The sequence below is a fragment of the Carcharodon carcharias genome, chromosome 19 (assembly GCF_017639515.1).
Source record: "Carcharodon carcharias isolate sCarCar2 chromosome 19, sCarCar2.pri, whole genome shotgun sequence".
Taxonomy (NCBI): Eukaryota; Metazoa; Chordata; class Chondrichthyes; order Lamniformes; family Lamnidae; genus Carcharodon; species Carcharodon carcharias.
The window spans coordinates 86,835,273-86,860,129 of record NC_054485.1 but is presented as its reverse complement, the minus strand read 5'-3'; the positions used below and the strand labels follow the sequence as shown (position 1 = coordinate 86,860,129).

At 47.0% G+C, this 24,857-nt stretch overlaps 1 protein-coding gene across 1 annotated transcript; it reads right to left on the bottom strand.

Moving 5' to 3' along the window:
* Window positions 1-10,798: 10,798 nt before the first annotated feature.
* Window positions 10,799-23,933, bottom strand: LOC121291267 (beta-2-microglobulin-like). The gene is made up of 6 exons (XM_041212337.1): window positions 23,927-23,933; window positions 21,665-21,928; window positions 18,909-19,013; window positions 17,975-18,007; window positions 16,753-16,788; window positions 10,799-13,166 (listed from the first exon to the last, which is right to left on the bottom strand). Exons 1-5 carry the CDS (start codon window positions 23,931-23,933, stop codon window positions 16,754-16,756), a joined length of 444 nt encoding a protein of 147 aa, XP_041068271.1. The 3' UTR covers window positions 10,799-13,166; window position 16,753.
* Between the last annotated feature and the right edge of the window lie 924 nt (window positions 23,934-24,857).

The following is a 24,857-nucleotide window of genomic DNA, read 5'->3' as shown; positions in this document are numbered from 1 at the left end:
TGATTCCATCCACACTCAGAAACACCACCCCCAATATTGTGAACTTTCCAATCAGATAAAGACAACTGGTGACATCATCAGTTGCTGGGGAGTTTGGCCTAGTAAGTGACCTTTTCAAGGACATTCACTTTGGTAGTAAGAATAGAAAAGCAGAATATGTTGTTAAAGGTGTGAGGTTTGTGAATGTTGATGTTCAGAGAGATTTGTGTATATTTATACAAGAAGCTCAGAAATTCAGCATCTAGGACAACAAACAACTAGGAAGGCAAATGGCTTGTTGGCCTTTATTGCAAGGGGATTGGAGTCCACGAATAAATACGTCTTGTTACAATTATATAGGATATTGGTGACACCACACCTGGAATGCTGTGTGCAGTTTTGCTCTCTATATTTACGGAAGGATATACTTGTGTTGGAGACAGCGCAGCGAAGGTTTACTAGGTTAGTTTCTGGTGTGAGAGATTGAGTGAACTGGGCCTATATTCTCTGGAGTTTAGAAGAATGAGAAGGGATCTCACTGAACCAGACAAGATTCTGTTTCAGGGTAGAGGCTGAGTGATTGTTTCTGTTGGTCAGGGAATCTAAAATATGGAGGGCACAATCTCAGGATAAGGGGCTGATCATTTAGGACTGTGAGGGGAATTTTGTTTACTCAAAGTGTTGTGAACCTTTGGGATTCTCTATGCCAGAGAATTGTTGATGCTTCATTGTTAAATATATTTAAGGCTGGGATAGACAGATTTTTAGCCTCTCAGGGAATCCAGGGACATGGAGTGCAAGTGGGAAATGGAGTTGAGACAGGAGATCAGCCATGATCATATTGGATGACAGAGCAGACTCAAGAGGTTGAATGGTCTCTTCCGACTGTTATCCCTTGTGCTTTTACATTTTTAACCCATTACCCACTGACTGAGGGTGAATGCCCCTGTATCCAGAGTGGCACTGCTCCACTCAGATCACATTGCAGAGACCCGAGCACAAATCGGGGAAAGGGTGAATGCGTGTGCAGTGTGCCAAAAGTACAGTAAGTCACAACAAGAAGAATCATACAGTGTTCCATAGAGGCCCTGGCAGAAAATTGGAGTGGACTTGTTTACTTTTGAAAACAGTGAGAACCTCTGAGCAGTAGATTATTACTCAAGGTTTTTGAGCCTGTGCTGCTGAGAAATGATATTAAGAACATCACTGTAATAAATCATTTCCAAACAATTTTTTGCTCACCATAGCATACCTAAAGTGCTCATCTCAGAGCAGGTCTATAACGCAGACAGAATAGGCTGTTCTGGAAGAAAATACCAAATGGGACTTACAAATCCAAACAGAAAGGACAGCTCCTGGTTTTAAAACCACAGAGGACAGGCTAACCCTCTTACTATTTGCTAATGTGGCTGGTTTTGTGTGTAAACCATTGCTGCTTTATAGGTCAGAAAACCCTCCAGCTCTGAAGGGTAACAGGGAAATCTCAGCTAGCAGCTTTTTGGAAAGCTAACAGCAGTACCTGGGTTAGAGCAACAGTGTTTGAAGGCTGGTCTAAAGTTGCTTTCTGCATCAGGTCAGGATTTATTTGTCCATCAAGGTCCTTCTTACCTTTGCTAATGATCCTGGACAGAAGAGGTCTGACCAAGACATTGGTTCCAAGTAACCTTCACTTTATCTCGTGGCACCTGGAATACACAGACCAACATCCCATTGGAAGAGGCTGATGAAATGGGCAGAAACATGACAGATAAAATCAATGCAGGCAAGTATTTTAAGTGATGCATTTCAGAAGGAAGGATGAGATGAGGTAATAAACCGATTGAAAGGGAGCGCAGGAACAGAGAGATCCGAGGGTGAGTGTAAACAGATCTCTGAAGGTGACAGGACAGTTTGAGAAGTCTGTGAAAGGAGCAGACCGAATCCTTGGCTTCATAAATAGAGGCACAGAGTTCAAAAGCAAGGAAGCTATGCTAAACATGAATAAAACCCAGCTGGAGGAGTATGTCCGCTTCTAGTTACAACACTTCAGGAAGGATGCCAAAGCCTTGGAGAGGGTGTAGAGGAGATTTGCTGGAATACTATCGGGAATGAGGGATTTCCTTCTTACGATGGAACTGCCCGTGATCAGCTCAGCACCGCGATTCCACACAAGCTGGTAAATTAAGGCCCGCCCAGCATGGATCGCGATTGGTAGAAGTGCTAGCTGTGTGGGCGGGGGCAATAGGGAGAGTCAGGCCCAGCGCTCATTCACACATGAGCTTGAATGACCGCTTCAATCTCCCTGAGGGAAGGAGCTTCAGTAATTTAATAATTTAAAGAAATTGTTAAAAACATTAAAAATTAATGAACCATGTCCCCCCATGTGACTGTGTCACATGAGAAGGGACATGATTTTCAAAATAAAGTTCTTACATAATCAGTATTAGCTTTAGGAAACCTCGTACTCGGCTTGTCTAGTGTTCTCACAACTGGGATCAGAGCTATAGCTGAAGTATCACCGCTTATAGTAGCTGCTGGTACTGGGGTTTCCCACTGGGGCAGCCACCCCACACTGGTGGCTGGTGGATTCTCTTTTCACTTGGAGACAATAGTGTTGATTTCAAAACCTTTTTTAAGAACTCGCGGTTTGTAGCAATGAGATCATCAGGTGGGTTTCCAAGCCACAAATGGCTCAGTTTTAAGGAGAGAGGTTTCAGAAGAGAGAGTGGGTAAGGCTTCTGCCCCCTTCTGTCTCTGTAGAAGACTCTGTGATTGCTAGTTTAAATCCAACATATTTTACACCAAAAAGCTGGGTCAAATGACATCTCTCTGGTTTCAATCTGGGTTTATTTTAGCCAATGTCCACAGTCTCTGAGAGATCCATAGATCCTGTTTCTCCATAAAGCAGCTTTTGTCCTTTGCAGCATAATATTGCTGTGAGCCAGTGTCCTTTGTTTAGCAAAAGTGTTCTTTTCAAAAAGTTCAATATATTATATATCTATATAATGTCCAGCTGATGACATTATGAAGTACAATATGTCCAGGAGATGACGTTATAAATTAACATACTATATAACACATTTCCATAACAAGATGCACTCAGTGGTAAAGGGGCGGATTTTTGCTGTTGGTTGATGATATTTCCTTATACCTGATAAAGTGAAAGGTTGTTATTGTTATCTTTCCTATTGCTGTTACCTTTCCTGCTAAACTGCAGGAAAACACTGCGTTCAAACTGCTCCAGCTGATGATGTTTCTCACTCTAAGTATGGTGATTGCAAATACTTTCTTGTGTTGATTAATCCCCTTCCCGTGAAACTGTGGATCATGGGGAGGATTTTTTCCTTGTCGGATGGGCTCGGTGGGGATGTGTGGGGACAGTCGGGAAGCCGACCGCTGCTGGTGATTGGGGCCGGACCGTGATTTCACTCTGGCAGCTAATTAATGCCCACCCAGTGTGAAACGCGAGTGGCAGCGCTCAACAGTGGGCGGGGGGCAGTGGGGGGGAGGGGGAGGAGGGGGAGGGTGAACTTCACACATGCGTGTGGGTGCACACTGGAAACGCTCCCTGAGGCACAGAGCTGCCTGAGGGAGATGAACATTTTTCAAAAGAAAAATAAAGGTTTCTAAAATGTCATAAAACATGTCCCCTCATTTGACTCTGTCACATGAGCAGGGACATGTTATTAATTACATTTTAAAATTTTAATTTTATTTTTATTTGCTGTTGGAAACCCCATCCTGCCCGTGGATGAGATTTCCTAAAAAATGCAAAGGCCGCTTGGTCTTTTCGTATTTGTTGCATTCTTCCTCTTATCAAATGTACTCTCATTTTGGACTTGTCTGCCTGGACTTAGACAAGGAGGATGTTCGATCAGTAATTTCCAATCTCTTTTCAACTTCTCTCTCTGATACAGTTAATTTAGTGGTGATTGTGATCCTCTCCCAGAGAAAGTGTGGCCTCTCCACCTGTTCAACTCACTACCTGGTGGCTACGGCAATGGCAGGTCTGTTGTTCATTATCACTGCACTCATAGTGTTCTGGCTCAGTTCTTGTTACTTCCCAAGAACTTTCCTGGAAATCACCTTTGTGTGGAGTGTGGTCATGGTCCTGCTTTATGCAGCTGGAGAATGTTCTGTCTGGTTCACCATCACTTTCTCCTTTGATCGATTTGTGGCCATTTGTTACCAGAATCTGAAAACAAAATATTGCACCGAGAAAACTGCAGCTGTCGTTCTAGTAACAACCTGAACTCTGCCCTGTTTCAAAAACATTCCCATGTACTTTACATTTGAAACAAAAACAGAATTACCTGGAAAAACTCAGCAGGTCTGGCAGCATCGGCGGAGAAGAAAAGAGTTGACGTTTCGAGTCCTCATGACCCTTCGACAGAACTTGAGTTCGAGTCCAGGAAAGAGCTGAAATATAAGCTGGTTTAAGGTGTGTGTGTGGGGGGCGGAGAGATAGAGAGACAGAGAGGTGGAGGGGGTTGGTGTGGTCTCTATCTCTCCGCCCCCCACACACACACCTTAAACCAGCTTATATTTCAGCTCTTTCCTGGACTCGAACTCAAGTTCTGTCGAAGGGTCATGAGGACTCGAAACGTCAACTCTTTTCTTCTCCGCCGATGCTGCCAGACCTGCTGAGTTTTTCCAGGTAATTCTGTTTTTGTTTTGGATTTCCAGCATCCGCAGTTTTTTTGTTTTTTACTTTACATTTGAACCTGGAGAGATAATCGACAATGTTCCCTGTTCCTGTTATTTAAAGCCAAGCTATTATACTGATCCTGCATGGGTGGCATCTGACTTATTTGATAAAATTTTATCTCCATTGTTCCCATATGTTTTAATTCTGTTGCTCAACGCTCTGACAGTCAGATACATTTTAGTGACCAGTCGAGTCCGTAAGGGACTGAGGGGTCAGAGCAAGGGAGAGAATCGCAGTGACCCAAAGATGGAGAGCAGAAGGAAGTCTGTGATTTTACTCTTCACCATATCCGGCAGCTTCATACTCCTGTGGCTTTTATATGTTGTAAAGTTCTAATATTGTATCCTTAAGAGGAATTAATACCAAATATTTACAATTATTCTTCATACTTTTTTGAGAAGCTGGAATTATGCTGGTGAAGTTAAATTGCTGTACAAACACATTTATTTATGGAGTGACTCAGTCCAAGTTCAGGGAGCAGATCAACAGCGTGGTGAAACATCTGGTTACATCAATTATTCATTTAATGAATAAACAAAACAATCACTTGATTGAGTCATTTTGGGGAGTTTTACTACGTTTAGCAAGTTGTTGTTGATTTCTAGACTGAAACATCTTTCGGGATGGCTTCTTTCTCTCCCTGTGGGGTTGGCAAGGCAGGGGTGTGGTTCAGAGGATGGATTCATGTCTGGACAAGCCCAGCCGTGGAGATGGAACCCAGGGTGAGGTAGCGAAGTCGGACTTGGCACAGGAGCTGACAGACCTGAGGTCGCAGCTTGGATGATCAGGGCCTGGTCCCCTCCTGGACCCCATGTTAGCTGATACTGTTAATGATTCTGTTCTCTCTCCTAAGGTTCTGTCCGTCTCTCCTCTAAATATGCTATGGTCACCGTTTTCCTCATAAACCAACCCTTGACCCCTCTGGCCTTGGAAACAAAGGAAATCTATGAAGGAAATCGAGGAATATGGAGAAAGGGTGAATGTGCAGTTGAGCCATGATTTTATTGAATGGTGGAGCAGGCTCAAGGGGCCAATGGCCTCCACTAGTTCCTTTTGAGACCACAAGTAGCATTCCAGAAATAGCTGTAAATCAGAAAATGTAAGGGAGGGAGGAGCTTGGGAAAATTACAATCACCAGGAAGTGGTACTGAGCAAATTGTTGGAGCTGCGGGCTGACAAGTACCCAGGGCCTGATGAACTTCACCTTAGGGTCTTAAAAGAAATGGCTAGTGAGATAGTTGATGCGTTTATTTTCCCAAAATTCCTGAGATTTGGGGACGGTTCCATTAATGTGAAAAATAACGTATGTAATTCCTTTATTCACAAAGGGAGGGAGGCAGAAAGCAGGAGGCTACAGGCCAGTGAGCTTAACATCTGTCACAGGGAAAATGTTAGAAGCTATTATTAAAGAAGTTATAATAGGGCACTTAGATAAATTCAGAGTAATAAGGCAGAATCAACATGATTTTGTGAAAGGGAAGTCATGTTTAAAGAATTTACTGGAGTTCTTTGATGGAGTAACATGTGCTGTGGATAAAGGGGAACCAGTGGATGTCCTGTACTTAGATTTCCAGTAGGCATTTGATAAGATGCCACATCAAAGGTTATTGCAAAAAATAAAGGCTCATGGTGTAGAGGGTAACATATTGGCAAGGATAGAAGGTTGGCTAGCTAACAGCAAATAGATGGCAGGCATAAGTGCGTCTTTCTCTGACTGTAAGGATGTAAAGAGTGGTGTGCCACAGGGATCAATGCTGGGGCCTCAACTTCTTAAAACTTAAATAAATGACTTTGATGAAGGGACTGAAGGTATGATTGCGAACTTCGCTGATGACACAAATATAGGTAGGATAGTAAGATCTGAAGATTGCAGAGCTCTGAGATGCAGAGGGATCTGGGTGTCCTGGTGCATGGATCACGAAAGGTACAGCAAATCATTAGGAAAGCTAATAGAATGTTATCCTTTATTTCAAAGAGAATTGAATCCAAACTAGGGAGGTTGTGCATCATTTATATGGGGTATTGGTGAGATCACACATGGAGTACCGTGTACAGTTCTGGTCTCATTTTGGGAAGGATGTAAGTACCTGGATTGGACAGGCCTGACTTGTACCAGCTGGAGTTTAGAAGAGTAAGAGGTGACCTGATTGAAACATATAAGATTCTAAGGGGTCTTGACAGGGTCAATGTGGAGAGGATGTTTCCTTGTGTGGGAGAATTTAATACTAGGGACCACGGTTTAAAAATGAGGGATCGCCCATTTAAGACGGAGATGAGGAGAATGCTTTTCTCTCAGAGGGCCGAGATTTTTTGGAACTCTCTTCTTCAAAAGGCAGTGGAAGCTGAGTCTTCAAACATTTTTAAGGCAGAGGTAGATAGATTGTTGATAAGCAAGGAGGTTAAAAATTATTGGGGTAGGCGGGAACGTGTTGAGGCTACAATCAGATCAGCCATGATCTCATTGAATGACAGAGCAGCTCGAAGAGCCGAATGGCCTACTCCTGCTCCTAATTGATATGTTCTTATATATGTTCTTTTTATAACAATCTGACAGCTTTGTGATCACTTATATTGAAATCAGCTTTTATTTTATTTCTAGATTATTTTCTTCAACTGAATTCTATTTTTAAACTGCCATAATAGAATTGGAACTTAAGTTCTCTGGATTACCGATGCATTGATGTGGCCACTACACAACTGTACCTGAGTATGCATTTCGAGAGCAGATTTAATATTGAGATGCTTTGCAGGGAGTTGAGGGAAGTGGACATCAAGTTGAAGAGGAGGAAATTAGGTGGGCTGATGGAAAGTTTGATTAAAGTGGAGCATCCTAAAGCACTGGAGTTGAAATAGAGAGGAGGAGAAGGTTTAGGGAGAGCTTTTTGGAGAAAAGAGAATGGGCCTGAGGCATTGAAATCACAGCTGGACTTTATCAAGGAATAAAGCGCGAAGGATTGGGGATCAAGATATGAGAATGAGGGAAACAGAGGATGTACAAGATGATGCCATTCGGCCCATCATGTCTATGCCAGCTGGAGAAATTCATATTAATGTGGGGGTGGAATGTGGTGGCTGAGGCCATTGAGAGATTTAAAGCCTTCAAGATTTAAAGGGGGTGGAGTATAAAATAGGGAAGTCTTGCTACAACTTTACAGAGCTTGGTGAGAACACTCCTAGTTTATTGTGCACAGGTTTTGGTCATTTTACTGAAGGAGGAACATACTTGCCTTGGAGGCAGTTCAGAGAAGGTTCACGAGGCTGATTTCTGGGATGAAGGGATTTGTCTTATAAGGAAAAGTTGAGAAGGTTGGGCCTATACTCAATTGAGTTTAGACCAATGAGAGGTAATATTATTGAAACTTGAAAGATTCTGAGGCAGGCTCGTCAGGGTAGATGCTGAGAGGATGTTTCCCCTTGTGGGGTAATCTAGAACCAGGGGGCACAGGTTAAACATGAAGGGTCTCCCATTTAAGCGATCCTTAGTGCTTGAATCTGACAGATTTTTGGTTGACAAGGGAGTCAAGGTTTATGGAGGGCAGACACTAAAGTGGAAATAAGTTCATAGTCAGATCAGCCATGATCGTATTGAATGGCAGAGCAGGCTCAAGGGGCCAAATGGCTTACTCCTGCTCCTATAACTTATCTTCTTATTTCTTATGTTTTTAACTTTTAATTATCCAATGCCTTTAATGTAGTGAGCTATTCGAAGGCATGTCACACAAGGAATAAACCAACATAATATCAAACTACATATTTGGTGACCGAAAGCCTGGTAAAATTACTAGGTTTAAAGCTAGTCTTAGAGGGAGAGAGAGGTAGAAAGGCTCACAGAGGGAATTCTGGAGATAAAAGCCCAGGTAGCTGAAGACACAGTCCAATCCTGTCCCTTTTCAGAGGCACCTGAAAGAGCTTCTTTTCCAGTGCAGCACGTTTCATGATCTCAGAACGCTTGAAATCTTTTCAAATCAAATTTACTGGAACAGGCCGTTCAGCCCAACAGGTCTATGCCAGTGTTAATGCCCCACACCAGCCTCCTCCCACCCCCTTCATCTCATCCCATCACATATCCTTCATGGCATTCTATTCCTTTCTTCCTCATCCGTTTATCCAGCTTCCACTTGAATGGATCCACAATTTTCGACTCAATCACTCCCTGTGGTCGAGAGTTACACCTCCTCATGTGCACAGCATGATCCCACAAACAGCAAAGAGGTGATGACTGGATAGGTTTGTTTTTAGACGATATATCTTGAGGGATAAATATTGGCCAGGAAACCAGGGAGAACTCCCCTCTGCACTTCTTCAAACAGTGGCCATGGGAGTTTTTATATCCAGTTGGGAGAGCAGATGGTTTTAATGTTTCATCCTGCAAGATGTTTCAGTCTAGAAATCAACAACAACTTGCTAAACGTAGTAAAACTCCCCAAAATGACTCAATCAAGTGATTGTCAAACAAATATTGACACCGAGTCACAGATAGAGATTCTAGGACCAGTAACTAAAAGCATGGTCAGAGAGATTCATTTGAATCAAAGGAAGGAGGAAAGAGGTGGAGAGGTTTAAGGAGAGAATTCAGAGCTAAGGACCCAGCTAGCTGAAGGTACAGCTGCCAACAGAGGAGCAATTAAACTTCAAGAGGCCAGAACTAAAGCAGGACAGAAATCTTGGATGGGTGTAGGAGATGGAGGTTATTGAAGAGATAGGGAGGGTTGGAGGAACTGGAGGAGGTTACAGAGACAGGGAGGGATGTAGGGGCTGGAGGAGGTGATAGATACAGGGAGGGGTGTAGGGGCTGGAGGAGGTTATACTGATTGGGATGGGTGTAGGAGCTGGAGGAGGTTACAGAGATAGGGAGGTGTGCAGGTGCTGGAGGAGGTGAGAGCCATAGGAAGGGGTGTTGGGGCTTGAAGAGGTTACAGAGATAGGGTGGGATGTCGGGGCTCAAGGAGGTTACAGTGGGCTGTAGTTGGGGCTAACAGGCAGGGTGAAATGGGGACCCACTCACCAGGGACTATGAAAGGCTCTGAGTAAACACTTGTGCTTTTTTCCCAAACATTGGTTCACAGTACAGACTGATGTACTGGAAGTCCCCACCTAACAGCACTGTAGGTGTAAGTTCACCACACAAACTGCAGCAGTTCAAGGGGAATTAGGGATGGGAAATAAACGCTAACCTTGCTACTGACATTCACATCAAGAAGCCGGTCACCACCACCTTCTCAAGAGGAATCTGGGAGTGAGCAATAATTTCCAGCTTCGCTACTGATGCTCAAACATCCAGCAATTAAACCCCAGTGAGTCTGTGTTGAGTTTTTTATCATGTCATGGCCAGTACAGGTGTGTCATATTACAAACTTTCAGTCAATACCTGTTTAAAATTGTACACAAATAAGATGTCAATCTGGCTGCAGCAAATCATGTGACTATTTGCATTTGGACTACAGACAGTGCCAAGTCTCCAGTGAATACCTAATTTAATATGGACATAAGTCTGGGTACCTCACAGCCATTTATGGAATTCACACCTCTCATTGTTTAAGGATGGAGCAACACTCAAAACCTTTGGCATTTCCAGACTGCCTGTCTCCATGTTTCATACTGGACAAAAGGGAAGATCGAAACTCAATGCCTCTTTCAACTTCCCATTGTATCACTTTGGCCTCCTCCATCCAAACTAGACTGAGTGGGCCTCTGTTAACGCAAAGGTCATGTGATCAAAGCCGGTTTTAGAGTCTGCACCCTTATTACGCCAGTACCCAGTAAATCCATCAGAATCACCCAGTCATCAGATTCTGAAACTAGCTGCAAGTCATCAAACAGCCAAAGTAATTAACCTGTCCCATTTTCAAAGTTCACCTGAGAACCAACCTCCTAGATATTCAACTGCAAAAAACTTGCAACCTGCTGTGAACACTTCACTTTACAAGGCCCTCACTTCAACTTTAAATCATCAAATCTCTTCAAGGAACCACAGGCCTGTCATGTGAGAAACAGAAATCATAAATCAGAGACTGAATTAACTGTAATGTATAAATGTGCATTATCTTTATCTGTATCCAATCTTTGTGTGTGAATCTGCAGATACGAGACCAGTTGTGTGATGTTGCATTAATTCAATGTAAATGTGCAGGAATAAATTATGGTATTTATTTAAAACTCATAAAAGCTTGCTGCTGAATATTTTAAATTGTATACGCACTCTAAGAGTAAGAAAAGACACGCCACTTTTCATACAAAACATACTGATTACAGACAGGAAGAAAGCAAATGCATTCTGTCTGTGACCTCTGTAAATGGGACAGACCATAAATATATATATAGACAAAACCATTACCCTGCCCACAAAAACCCACACAATAACCCAGTCGCATTATGCTGACCCCCTTACTCAATTCAACATTTCCCCCTCCCCACTTCCATTTCCATCACTCCTCCCAATTACACATCCTCCATTCCCCTCATTTCTCCTTGCCCATTATCCCCTCCCGCAGTCCCTCTCCCCCTCTCGCAGTCCCTCTCCCCCTCTCACAGTACCTCTCCCAAATTAGTTGAGGCATCAGCACCGATACCTGTAATCTCTCCCTCTATTTTTTTTCACAACCTTTGCTGGTTTCTAAAATTTTCCCAATCTTCTGATCTACCACTAATCTTTGCAACATTAGACACATTTTCTTACAATTTGATACCAATCTTAACTTGCTTAGTTTGACATGGATAGTGCCCCTTCTCCTCGAGTCTTTCCTTCTCCATGGAATATATTTTCCTTGAGAGTTATGGGATACATCAATAGGTATCTCCCAGTGCTTATTATCTGTCTTAACTTTAAACTGCTTTCCCAGTCTACTTGTACAAGTCTAGATTCATCAATTTGTAATTACATTTATTGAAGTTTAAAACACTAGTTTTAGACCCAAGTTTCACACCTTCAAACTGAACGTAACCTTTAACAGTACAGCACTCCCTCAGTCCTTCTGCTGTGACTGAGCAGCACACCCTTAGCACTTCCCTTCCAAAAGTGCAGCACTCACTCAGTACCACCTCTCCAACAAGGCTGCAGCTCCTCAGTACTGCCCACAGAGGGTGCAGCACTCCCTCAGAAGAACCAATCCAAAGATGCAGCACTCCCTCAGGAGTGCCCCTCTAACAGTGCAGTAGTTGGTCAAAACTGCCCCTATGACAGTGCAGCACTCCAACAATACTGACACCCCTGAGAGTGCAGCACTCCTTCAGTACCGACCCTCACACAGTGCAGCACTTCCTGGGCTGTGTCAAGAAGCCCCAACCTTCCGTTTCAGAGGGGAGGGTGCTACCCACTTGGTTTAGCTGTTCTCAACTTGCCCTGTCACCTTCAGAGATTTATGTACATACCTTCCCAGGACTATCTGTTCCTGCACCCAGTTTAAAATGGAACCATTATGTTCATATTGTGTCCCATCATCCAAGCGTGCAGAGTGATTCACTCCTACATAGAAGTACTGGAAATATGCCCTGCACCCAGATCAAAGGCAAGAATAACTACTTGGGGAGATGGAGCTGGACAGGTTACATGTCATCAACTTCTGGCATATTCCAGGTCCTAATCTGGAATGAGGGGCTGACATGGTGCACGATCTTTGTGATCCAGTTAAACCTTGTTTGGACAAGAGACGTCCAAAAGATTCATTTAATCTTCTCTAATAATTTCCCTTGTGGTAACTTGTCAAAGGTTTTCCTGAAGTCCATGTACACTGCATCCACCAGATTTCTCCATCACAGTGTATGTTACCAACACTTAAGAATGCTTGGAGCTTTGAGAAGCACCATTTTCTCTTCTGAAATCTCTGCTGGCTGCTAATTTATTGCTATACTTTCTCTTGATACAGATTCCTGATCATTTTATTCCTAAAAGTCTCAAATTATTCCCCACCAGTGGCATTTGTTTTGAACGGAGGGCTGTACAGAGACAGGAAAGCGGAGAAAGAACCTAATTTCTCATAGGAATTGGAGAAGCGTTAAAAATTGCAGGAGCAGGTTCTGGTTTGTAAAGCACAAAACAAATAATCTCACAGCACCAAAAAATCTGTGAGACACAGGCTCCCTGATCCCCAGCAATTAATTCCTCCTGATCTCAGCCTGTGGTTTCAGTGCAACAACCCCTTCTCCTACACCACTGTAACTGCGAGCAACCCCATGGCCCCGAACTAACCGGGGAACAGACCCCTCACTAGACGCCCACTCTGCCTCACAGTGAAAGCAGTGAGTGAATTGGCCGTGAGTGAGTTGCATTCCGAGACTCTGTGCAAGTTAAACAGAGCGGATCAGAGTAGGTTCAAAATTCAAGCCTGAAATAGAGAAACAGCAGACATTTACAGTTCTATTTATACAGTAACAATGTAGAGCCACCACGATTCACTCGCTGTCATCTCGAGGAAATCACGTCCTCCAGGATTCACTCATCCACTCCTCCCACTGATATCGGGAACCGATATCCCTGGATTAATGGTCAGGACCTGGGAGGACACTGGGGAAGAGAAAGAAATACATAGTTAGAGAAAGAGGAAAACCCAGCAGACCCACAACACCCTCAACAAAATCCATTAGACCCACAACAAAACCCAGCAGACACCTGACACCTAAAACTGCAGAAACCTGGAAGAATACAGAAAGTCTAGGGGTGAAATTAAAAGGGAAATTTCAAAATCAAAGGGAGGGCATCAAAAAATAGATGCAAGTAAAATCAAGGAGCATCCAAAGATGTTTTATAAGTACATAAAGAGTATGAGGGTAACAAAGGAAAGAGTAGAGCCTATCGGAGGAGGCCAACAAGATAACCTGTGTGAGGATGTGGTAAGGTTCTTAATGAAGACTTGGCAACTGTCTGTGGAAAACAGGGGACCTATGATGATACAAAGATGTGGTTCAGGAAGAAGAGTGTGAATGGTTAAATGGGATAAACATTGCAAGAGAGGAACTATTAATAGGATTGATGTCTTTGAAAGTAGACAAATCACCAGGTTGTTAAAAGAAGCAAGGGAGGAAATTGTAGAGACTCTGACCATCATAATCATTCCTCCCTGACCACAGGAGTGGGGGAAGAGGATTGAAGAACTGAGGAATTATAGACCATTTAGCTTAACATCGGTGGTGGGAAAATTATTGGAATTAATTTTGAGGAACTTTCATTCAGAAAGTTGTAGTTTAATCAAGGAAAGTCAGCATGGATTTGTAAAGGGAAGGTGATCTCTGACTAAACTGATTGAATCTTTTCAAGAGGTAACAAGGCGGGTTGATGAGAGCAGTGCAGTGGATGTGGTCAACATGGATTTGAACAATGCTTTAGACATGCTCCAACATGGCAGCCTGGGACCCAAGGGGCAGTGACAAATTGGCTCAGTGACAGGAAGCAAGGGTTAAGGTTGGTTTTGTGATTGGAAGGCTGTTACCAGTGGGGCTTTTACAAGGCTGTGCACTTGCTGCCCAGCTTTTTGTAGTTTATATGAATAATTTCAATTCAAATGTAGGGATAATGATAAAGAAGTTTGCAGATGATACAAACATTATCCATGTGGTTGACAGTGAGGAGGAAAGCTTCAGACTGCAGGGACCTGGAACTCACTGCCTGAAAGATCAGGAGAGGCAGAAACTCTCACCACATTTAAGAAATTCTTGGATGTCAACTTGAAGAGCTGTGATCTGCAGGGCTGCGGGCCAAGTGCAAGTAGGTGAGATTGCACTGGGGAGCTCCTCATTACTCGGCAGGGACAAAATGGGCTGAAAGGCCTTGTTCTGTGTGGTCAATTTTCTTATGATTCAATGACCCACCCAAGTAGCACCAGCAAAACCCCATCAGACCCCCAAACACCAACAAAACCCATCAGACCCCCAAACACCAACAACTCACATCAGAACCCCAAACACCAACAAAACCCATCAGACCCCCAAACACCAGCAAAACACATCAGAACCCGAAACACCAACAAAACTCATCAGACCCCCACAAACGCCAACAAAACCCCATTGGACCCCAAACACCAACAAAACCCATCAGACCCCCAAACACCAACAAAACTCATCAGATCCCCAAACACCAACAAAACCCATCGGACCCCCAAACACCAACCAAACCCCATCAGACCCCCAAACACCAACAAAACTCATCAGGCCCCCAAACACCAACAAAACCCATCAGACCCCAAACACCAACAAAACCCCATCAGACCACAAAACACCAACAAAACCCATCAGACACCAAAAGACCAACAAAACCCATCAGACACCGAAAGACCAACAAAACCCATCAGACCCCCAAACACCAACAAAACCCATCAGACCCCCAAACACCAACAAAACCCATCAGACCCCCAAACACCAACAAAACCCCTCAGACCCTCAAACACGAACAAAACCCACCAGACCCCCAAACACCAACAAAACCCATCAGACCCCCAAACACCAACAAAACCCATCAGACCCCCAAACACCAACAAAACCCATCAGACCCCCAAACACCAACAAAACCCATCAGACCCCCAAACACCAACAAAACCCATCAGACCCCCAAACACCAACAAAACCCATCAGACCCCCAAACACCAACAAAACCCATCAGACACCGAAAGACCAACAAAACCCATCAGACCCCCAAACACCAACAAAACCCATCAGACCCCCAAACACCAACAAAACCCATCAGACCCCCAAACACCAACAAAACCCCTCAGACCCTCAAACACGAACAAAACCCACCAGACCCCCAAACACCAACAAAACCCATCAGACCCCCAAACACCAACAAAACCCATCAGACCCCCAAACACCAACAAAACCCATCAGACCCCCAAACACCAACAAAACCCATCAGACCCCAAACACCATCAAAACCTACCAGACCCCAAACACCAACAAAACCCATCAGACCCCCAAACACCAACAAAACCCCATCAGACCCCAAACACCAACAAAACCCACCAGATCCCCAAACACCAACAAAACCCATCAGACCCCAAACACCAACAAAACCCATCAGACTCCAAACACCAACAAAACCCATCAGACCCCAAACACCAACAAAACCCATCAGACCCCAAAAGACCAACAAAACCCATCAGACCCCCAAACACCAACAAAACCCATCAGACCCCCAAACACCAACAAAACCCAGCGGACCCACAAACACCAGCAAAACCCATCAGACCCATTCTCAAGAACCAGCAAGCCCAACGTGCAAACATCAGCAAAACTGGTCAAACCCACATCAAACATCAGTGTAACCCATCAGACCCACTTCCGAAACACCGAAAACCCGTCAGACCCAGACATCGACAAAATATCAGAACCACCGCACCCGTACCCCTCCCCCAAACACCACAAAAACCCACCCCCCAAAACATTAGCAAAACCCAGCACACCAACATCCTAAATAGCAGCAAAATCCACAAGGGCACAGGAACTGGAGGAGGCTATTTCCTCGAGTCTGTTCCACCATTCAATGGGATCATGTCTGGTCTGTGGCCTAACTCCACATGGACCCGTCTTGGTCCCATATCCCTTACTTTTGAGATTTAGAGATTTCTCTTAACCAACGGTATTAACAGTTGATTGAGCATCAGTCGCCTTTGGAGGAAGAGAGTTCCAAGCTTTTACCACCCTTAGAAGTGTTTCCAAGTTTCACTCTCAAGAGGCCTGGTTCTAATTTTTAGCCTGCAAACACCCAGCAATTCAGAATCCCATGAGAGTGACAACATTAAACCCCAGTAACCAATTTCAGCAGATACTCTGGACACCTCGAATCCCTCAAAGGAAGTTAAGCAGCTGGCAGGAGGCCAAGGCCAGGATGAAATGTTTCCAGATGTTTCTACACACCAACCACCCCCATCCTTCACTCCCCACACGATAGCTCCACCCTCAGTACCGTACACAAACAGCCATCTCCTGAAGCCCAGTCTCAAAGCTCGGTGTTGAATTGGATGAGCTGCTCTTTAGTGATTATACAGGGAGCAACAGACACTCAGGTCACATTCCACCCACCAGATTGTACAGTTAACACCAGCTGTAATATCCCAGTTAGAAGGAATCTGCTCCCACTATTGATCAAACACTATTCATACCTCAGGAGCTGGGCGAGGAATCCCCTGTACCAGAAGCTGTTAAAGGAAGGAGAGGCATTAAAAAACTGTTCATTATCAGAGAGACAGGGACCGAGCCAGTGCACGAGATACAAAGGCAGAGAGACAGAGAGAGGGAGAGAGTCAGAAAAAACACAGAAAGAAATGGGTGATATATACACATAAAAAGACACAGAAATGGACAGACACAAACAGACAGTCAAGGAATGAGACAAGTACAGAAAGCAAGATAGAGGAGAGAGAGATTCACAGAGAGGTGAGAAGTGGAGGGTGACAAACACACAAAGAGAGAGAGAGAGACACAGGGAAAGGAATAAACACACACACACACACACACACACACACACAGATACCAATGAGATAAAAACAAAAAACTGCAGATGTGTAAATCTAAAACAAAAACAGAAATACCTGGAAAAACTCAGCAGGTGTTTTGCAAAGCGGTTGCCCAGTCTGCGTTTGATCTCTCCAATGTAGAGGAAATGTCAGTCCGCAAGCATTACCCAGACCTTCCTGTCGCTTGCCATTTTAACACTCCACCCTGCTCTCATGCCCATGTCTGTCCTTGGCTTGCTGCATTGTTCCAGTGAAGCTCAATGCAAACTGGAGGAACAGCACCTCATCTTCTGACTAGGCACTTTACAGCCTTCTGGACTGAATATTGAGTTCAACAACTTTAGATCTTGAACTCCCTCCTCCATCCCCAACCCCTATCCGTTTCTTCCCCCTTCCTTTTGTTTTTTCCAATAATTTATATAGATTTTTCTTTTCCCACCTATTTCCATTATTTTTAAATCTTTTATGCCCCCCCACCCCCCACTAGAGCTATCTGTACCTTGAGTGCCCTACCATCCATTCTTAATTAGCACATTCGCTTAGATAATATCACCACCTTCAACACCTCTTTGTCCTTTTGTCTGTGACATCTTTTGATTATCTGCTCCTATCACTGCTTGCTTGTCCCTACAACCACCCCCCCCGCCCACCTTAAACCAGCTTATATTTCACCCCTCTCCAATTTTTACTCAGTTCTGTCGAAGGGTCATGAGGACTCGAAACGTCAACTTTGTTCTTCTCCACCGATGCTGCCAGACCTGCTGAGTTTATCCAGATACCAATGAGCTATTCAGTTTACTTGACACAGAGTGGAGAATGATTCACACAGTTACACAGAAACCCAGAGGATGTTTGATGATCAGCTTACTCTGTGTAGGATTGTAGCCGCTCTTCCCTCTCACTGTAAAACAAGAAATGTTCAGTGAGTGATGAGAGACTGACAGAAAATCAGAGAGAAGACAGACTGGAACTCTGAGTGAAAGGGAGAGATAGACCCTCCCTCATACTGAGCCTGGGCAACGAACCGTGAGTCCCGCACCCCCACCCAGACCAAAGCTCCTGGCTCCCTCCCTGACCCGGGCCCCTCTCTTCCACCCTGACCTGAGCCCCTCATTCCAGGCCTGACCCGTCCCCCTCATTCCCGCCCTGACCCGAGCCCCTCGCTCCCGCCCTGACCTGAGCCCCTCATTCCAGGCCTGACCCGTCCCCCTCATTCCCGCCCGGACCCGGGCCCCTCGCTCCCGCCCTGACCCGAGCCCCTCGCTCCCGCCCTGACCCGAGCCCCTCGCTCCCGCCCTGACCCGAGCCCCTCGCCACCGCCCGGACCCGGGCCCCTCACTCCTGCCCGGACCCGAGCCCCTCGCTCCCGCCCAGACCCGGGCCCCTCACTCCTGCCCGGACCCGGGCCCCTCACTCCCGCCCAGAACCAATTCTGGGGCATCCCCTTCTACCATGAGACCCTCACCACCTCCCACCCTGGGGCCCTTCCACCCACTCTCCCATCGATCTGTGACCTTACACAACGCCCTGAGCCACTGAACCCCGAGACCCTTCACCCGACCCTGAGGAACAGCCCAGCAACCTGGGCCATTCCTTCATAAACTAAGATCCTTACTCCAACAGCCTGAGCCATCCCTACCCTGAGACCCTCCCCCAAACACGTAGGTTCCTCCCCCTACACTGAGCCCCTCACAATCCCCCACGAGACCTCCCACCCACCCCCACACTGGGCTACCCTCTCTCAACCCCTCCAAAACCCTGAACCGCCAGTGAGGGGCTACCATTGTCTCTCCAATTCCTACCTTTCTTCTTATAGACGACAATAGCCACAACGGTGAGAGCGATGATCCCGATGATCCCGAGTATAATCCCAATCGGAACAGGAACCTGGGACCGAGACTTTGATTCTGTGATATTAAAGTGAGAGCGAGTGAGGATGTGTGCGAGAGAGAGGGAGAGATGGAGAAGAAGAGAGAGAGAGAATGAGAGAGAGGGAATGAACGAGAGAGAGAGAATCAGTGAGAAAATCAGGATTATGTAGGCTTTTAAAGCACAGAAACAGGCCATTCGGCCCACCAGTCCATGGTAGTGATTATGCTCCACTCCAGCCTCCTATCTTTCCTCATCTCTATCCATCATCGTAACCCTCTATTCCCTTCATTTTTGTAAATTGTGAACAGCAGTGGTCCCAGCACTGATCCATGTGGAACACCATTTCCACCTTCTGACACTTTGAATAACTATCCTTTACTCTCTCTGCTTTCTCTCTTGAACCCAGCTAGCAATCCATTCTGTCACTTATCCCCTGGCTCCACATTCTCTGACTCTATCATGGGGCAGCTTATCAGAGGACTTTTAAAAATCCAGATAAATTAAAGTTACTGCATCATTCTTGTGTACTCTCTCTCTCTCTCTCACTCTGTCTCCTCCTCAAAAATAGAATAAGTTTGGCCAAAAAAGATTTTCCCTTTTAATATCCATGTTGACCATTCATATACATGTTATTTCTTTCCAGATGCTCCTCTATTCTCTCCTTTAGGAGAGATTACATTATTTTTCCTATCACCGATGTTAAGCTGACTGATATTAAAGTCCAGGAAATACTGGGCCCTATCTCACTCTTATATCACAGGATACAACTAATCCTATCCCATTGTAACATTCCAGGATACACTGGGTCCTGTCGTACTGTACTTTCCTGTATTTCACAGGGCTCTGCCATACTGTACTATCTGAGGATTCACTGGTTTCTCTCATATTGCATTATCCCAGGATTCACAGGGTCCTGACATACTGTACTATGCCAGAATTCACCAGTTTCCATCATGCTGTACTATCCCAGGATCCACGGGGCCCTACCATACTGTACTATCCCAGGATTCACTGGTTTCTGTCCGACTGTACTATCCTAGGATTCACTGGTTCCTGTCATCCTGTACTGCCCCAGTATTCACTGGTTTCTGTCAGACTGAACGATCCAGGATTCATAGGTCCTTGTCATCCTGTACTATCCAGGATTCACTGGTTTCTGTCCTACTGTACTATCCTAGGGTTCATAGGGTCCTGTCATCCCTTACTACCCAGGATTCACTGGTTCCTGCCTTACTGTACTATCCCAGGATTCACTGGTTTCTGTCAGACTGAACTATCCAGGATTCATAGGTCCTTGTCATCCTGTACTATCCAGGATTCACTGGTTTCTGTCCTACTGTACTATCCTAGGATTCATAGGGTCCTGTCATCCCTTACTATCCCAGGATTCACTGGTTCCTGCCTTACTGTACTATCCCAGGATTCGCCAGTTTCTGTCATCCTGTACTATCCAAGGATTCACTGATTTCTATCGTACTGTATTACCCCAGGACTCACAGGGTGTTGTCATAGTGTACTATTCCAGGTTTCATTACTTTGTCATAATATACTATCCCACAATTCATTAGTTCCTGTCATACTGTACTATCCCAGGATTTGCAAGGTCCTGTCATACTGTACTGTCCCAGAGTTCACTGGTTTCTGTTATACTGTGCTATGCCAGAATTCACTGGCTTCTGTCATACAGTACTATCCCAGGATTTGCTGTTTTCTGTTATACTGTTTTATCCTAAGATTCACAGGGTCCTGTCATCCTACATTAACCCAGGATTCACTGTATGCTGTCATACTGTATTATCCCAGGATTCAGTGCTACATGACATGATGTGGTATCCCAGGATTCATTGTTTTCTGTCATACTGCACTATCCCCAGATTCACAGGGTCCTGTCATACTGTACTATCCCAGGATCCACAGCGTCCTGTCATATTTTGCTATCCCGATTCTCTGGTTTCTGTCATACTGTACTATTCCAGGATTCACAGAGCACAGTTGTATTGTACTATCACAAGATAAATTGCTTTCTGTCATACTGTACTACCCTTAGATTCACAGTGTCCTGTCATACTGTATTATCCCAGGATTCACAGTGTCCTGTCATACTGTACTCTCTCAGGTTTCCCTGGTTCTTTTTATACTGTACCACCTCAGGATTCATTGGATTTTGTCATATTGCACTGTCCCAAGATTCACTGGTTCCTATCATACTGTACCATCTGAGGATTCACTGGATTTTGTCATACTGTACTAACCCAGTGTTCACTGGTTCCAGTCATACTGTACTATCCCAGGATTCATTGCCTTTTGTCCTACTGTACTATCCCATGATTCACTGCCTTTTGTCATACTGTACTATCACAGGTTTCATCAGGTGCTGTCATGCTGTACTATCCCAGCATTTACTGGTTCCTGTCATGCTGTACTTTCCTAGCATTTACTGGTTCCTGTCATGCTGTACTATCCCAGCATTTACTGGTTCCTGTCATGCTGTACTATCCCAGGATACTCTGTCTTGGTTACTCTAGCACGGGCATGATGACTGTGACTCACTGAAAGTGAATATTAATTTCCATCTCTCTGGGTCCTGGAACTCAGCCTGTCTTGGGCTGACAGCTCAGCACTGACCCTCCCTCCTGTGACCCTGGTCTGAGGCTGGGTTCTCTCTAACAGTGAGAAACAGTCTTACCGTAAATCACCATCTTCTCCTCCTCCAGCCCGCTGTGTTCCACCCGACAGGAATACTCAGCCTGATCCTCCGGATCAAACTCCATCCATTTCCGGATCTGGTAGGTCCTGTCGTGATTGGGTAAGATCCCAGTGGACAGGGTCTCCTCGATCAACACTCCGTCTCTCCACAGAGTCACCTCGATGGCTTGAGGGTAAAACCCGGTGACGACACAGGACAGCCGGTTAGAGTCACCCAGACGGGTAAAGGACACGACGGGGGCAACTGAGAGATAAAGAAAGAGGAGTCAGTACAGGAACCTCGAGATAGAGTCCCAGGCAGCAACCCATTCACCGACTCCCAGTCAACCCGGCACTCACCGACCCTCACACCACCTCACTCACCGACCCTCACACCCCCTCACTCACCGACCCTCACACCCCCTCACTCACCGACCCTCACACCCCCTCACTCACCGACCCTCACACCCCCTCACTCACCGACCCTCACACGCCCTCACTCACCGACCCTCACACCCCCTCACTCACCGACCCTCACACCCACTTACTCACCACCCCTCACACCCACTTACTCACCACCCCTCACACCCTCTCACTCACCGACCCTCACACACCCTCACTCACTGACCCCCACACCCCTTCACTCACCGACCCTCACACCCACTCACTCACCGACCCTCAAACCCATTCACTCACCGACCCTCACACCCCCTCACTCACCGACCCTCACACCCCCTCACTCACCGACCCTCACACCCCCTCACTCACCGACCCTCACACCCCCTCACTCACCGACCCTCACACCCCCTCACTCACCGACCCTCACACCCCCTCACTCACCGACCCTCACACCCCCTCACTCACCGACCCTCACACCCCCTCACTCACCGACCCTCACACCCCCTCACTCACCGACCCTCACACCCCCTCACTCACCGACCCTCACACCCACTTACTCACCACCCCTCACACCCTCTCACTCACCGACCCTCACACACCCTCACTCACTGACCCCCACACCCCTTCACTCACCGACCCTCACACCCACTCACTCACCGACCCTCAAACCCATTCACTCACCGACCCTCACACCCCCTCACTCACCGACCCTCACACCCCCTCACTCACCGACCCTCACACCCCCTCACTCACCGACCCTCACACCCCCTCACTCACCGACCCTCACACCCCCTCACTCACCGACCCTCACAACCCCTCACTCACCGAACCTCAAACCCCCTCACTCACCGAACCTCAAACCCCTTCACTCACCGACCCTCAAATCCCCTCACTCACCGACCCTCACACCCCCTCACTCACCGACCCTCACACCCCTCACTTAACGACTCTCACTCACGAACCCTCTCACCGACCCTCACACCCCCTCACTCACCGAACCTCACACCCCCTCACTGACCCTCAGAACCCCTCACTCACCGACCCTCACACCCCCTCACTCACCGACCATCACAACCGCTCACTCAACGACCCTCACACCCTCACCCTCACTCACCGACCCTCACTCACTTACCCTCACTCACCGACCCTCACTCACCGACCCTCAATCAGTGACCCTCGTTCACCGACCTTCATTAATCGACACTCACTCACACCCCCTTACTCACCAACCCTCACACCCCCTCAATCACCGTCCCTCACACCCCCTCACTCACCGACCCTCACAGCCACTCACGCACCGACTCACACCCCCTCACTCACCGACCCTCACAACCACCGAAACTCACACCCCCTCATTCACCGACACTCACACCCCCTCACTCACCTACCCTCACACCCCCTCACTCACAAACCCTTGCACCCCCTCGCTCACCGACCCTCGTGCCCCCTCACTCACCGACCCTCGCGCCCCCTCACTCACCGACCCTCGCACCCCCTCACTCAACGACCATCACAGACCCTCACTAAACGACCCTCAAACATCCTCACTCACCGACCCTCACACCCCCTCACTCACCGACCCTCACACCCCCTCACTCACCGACACTCACACCCCCTCACTCACCGACACTCACACCCCCTCACTCACCGACACTCACACCCCCTCACACACCGACCCTCACACCCCCTCACTCAACGACCCTCACATTCCCTCACTCACTGACCCACACACCCCCTCACTCACCGACCCTCACACCCCCTCACTCACCGACCCTCACACACCCTCACTCACCGACCCTCACACACCCTCACTCACCGACCCTCACACACCCTCACTCACAGACCCTCAGACCGCCTCACTTACCGACCATCACACCCTCTCAATCACCGACCCTCACACCCTCTCACTCACCCACCCTCACACCCTCTCACTCACCCACCCTCACACCCTCTCACTCACAGACCATCACACCCTCTCACTCACCCACCCTCACACACTCTCACTCACCCACCCTCACACCCTCTCACTCACCCACCCTCACACCCTCTCACTCACCCACCCTCACGCCCTCTCAAACACCCACCCTCACACCCTCTCACTCACCATCCCTCACACCCTCTCACTCACCGACCGTCACACCCCCTCATTCACCGACCCTCACAACCCGTCACTAACCGACCCTCACACCCCTTCATTCATCGACCTTCACACCCCCTCAGTCAAAAAACCTCACACACCCTCACTCAACGACCCTCACGCCCGCTCCCTCAATGACCCTCACGCCCCCTCCCTCACCGACCCTCACGCCCCCTCAATCACCGACCCTCAAACACCCTCACTGACCGCCCCTCACCTCCTCACTCACCGACCCTCACCCCCTCACTCACCGACCCTCACATCCCCTCACTCACCGACCCTCACATCCCCTCACTCACCGACCCTCACACCCCTCACTCACCGACCCTCACAACCCTCACTCACCGACCCTCACCCTCTCACTCACCGACCCTCACCCCCTCGCTCACCGACCCTCACCCCCTCACTCACCGACCCTCACATCCCCTCACTCACCGACCCTCACACCCCCTCACTCAACGACCCTCACGCCCCCTCCCTCACCGACCCTCACGCCCCCTCCCTCACCAACCCTCACGCCCCCTCAATCACCGACCCTCAAACACCCTCACTGACCGACCCTCTCCCCCTCACTCACCGACCCTCACCCCCTCATTCACCGACCCTCACCCCCTCACTCACCGACCCTCACATCCCCTCACTCAACGACCCTCACACC

Coding starts and splice junctions, on each gene's coding strand:
- LOC121291267 (XM_041212337.1), bottom strand. Junction 19,014..21,664: donor GGAGAAGATGGTGATTTACG/GTAAGACTGTTT, acceptor TTAATATCACAG/AATCAAAGTCTCGGTCCCAG. Junction 18,008..18,908: donor TGTCGTCTATAAGAAGAAAG/GTAGGAATTGGA, acceptor CTTGTTTTACAG/TGAGAGGGAAGAGCGGCTAC.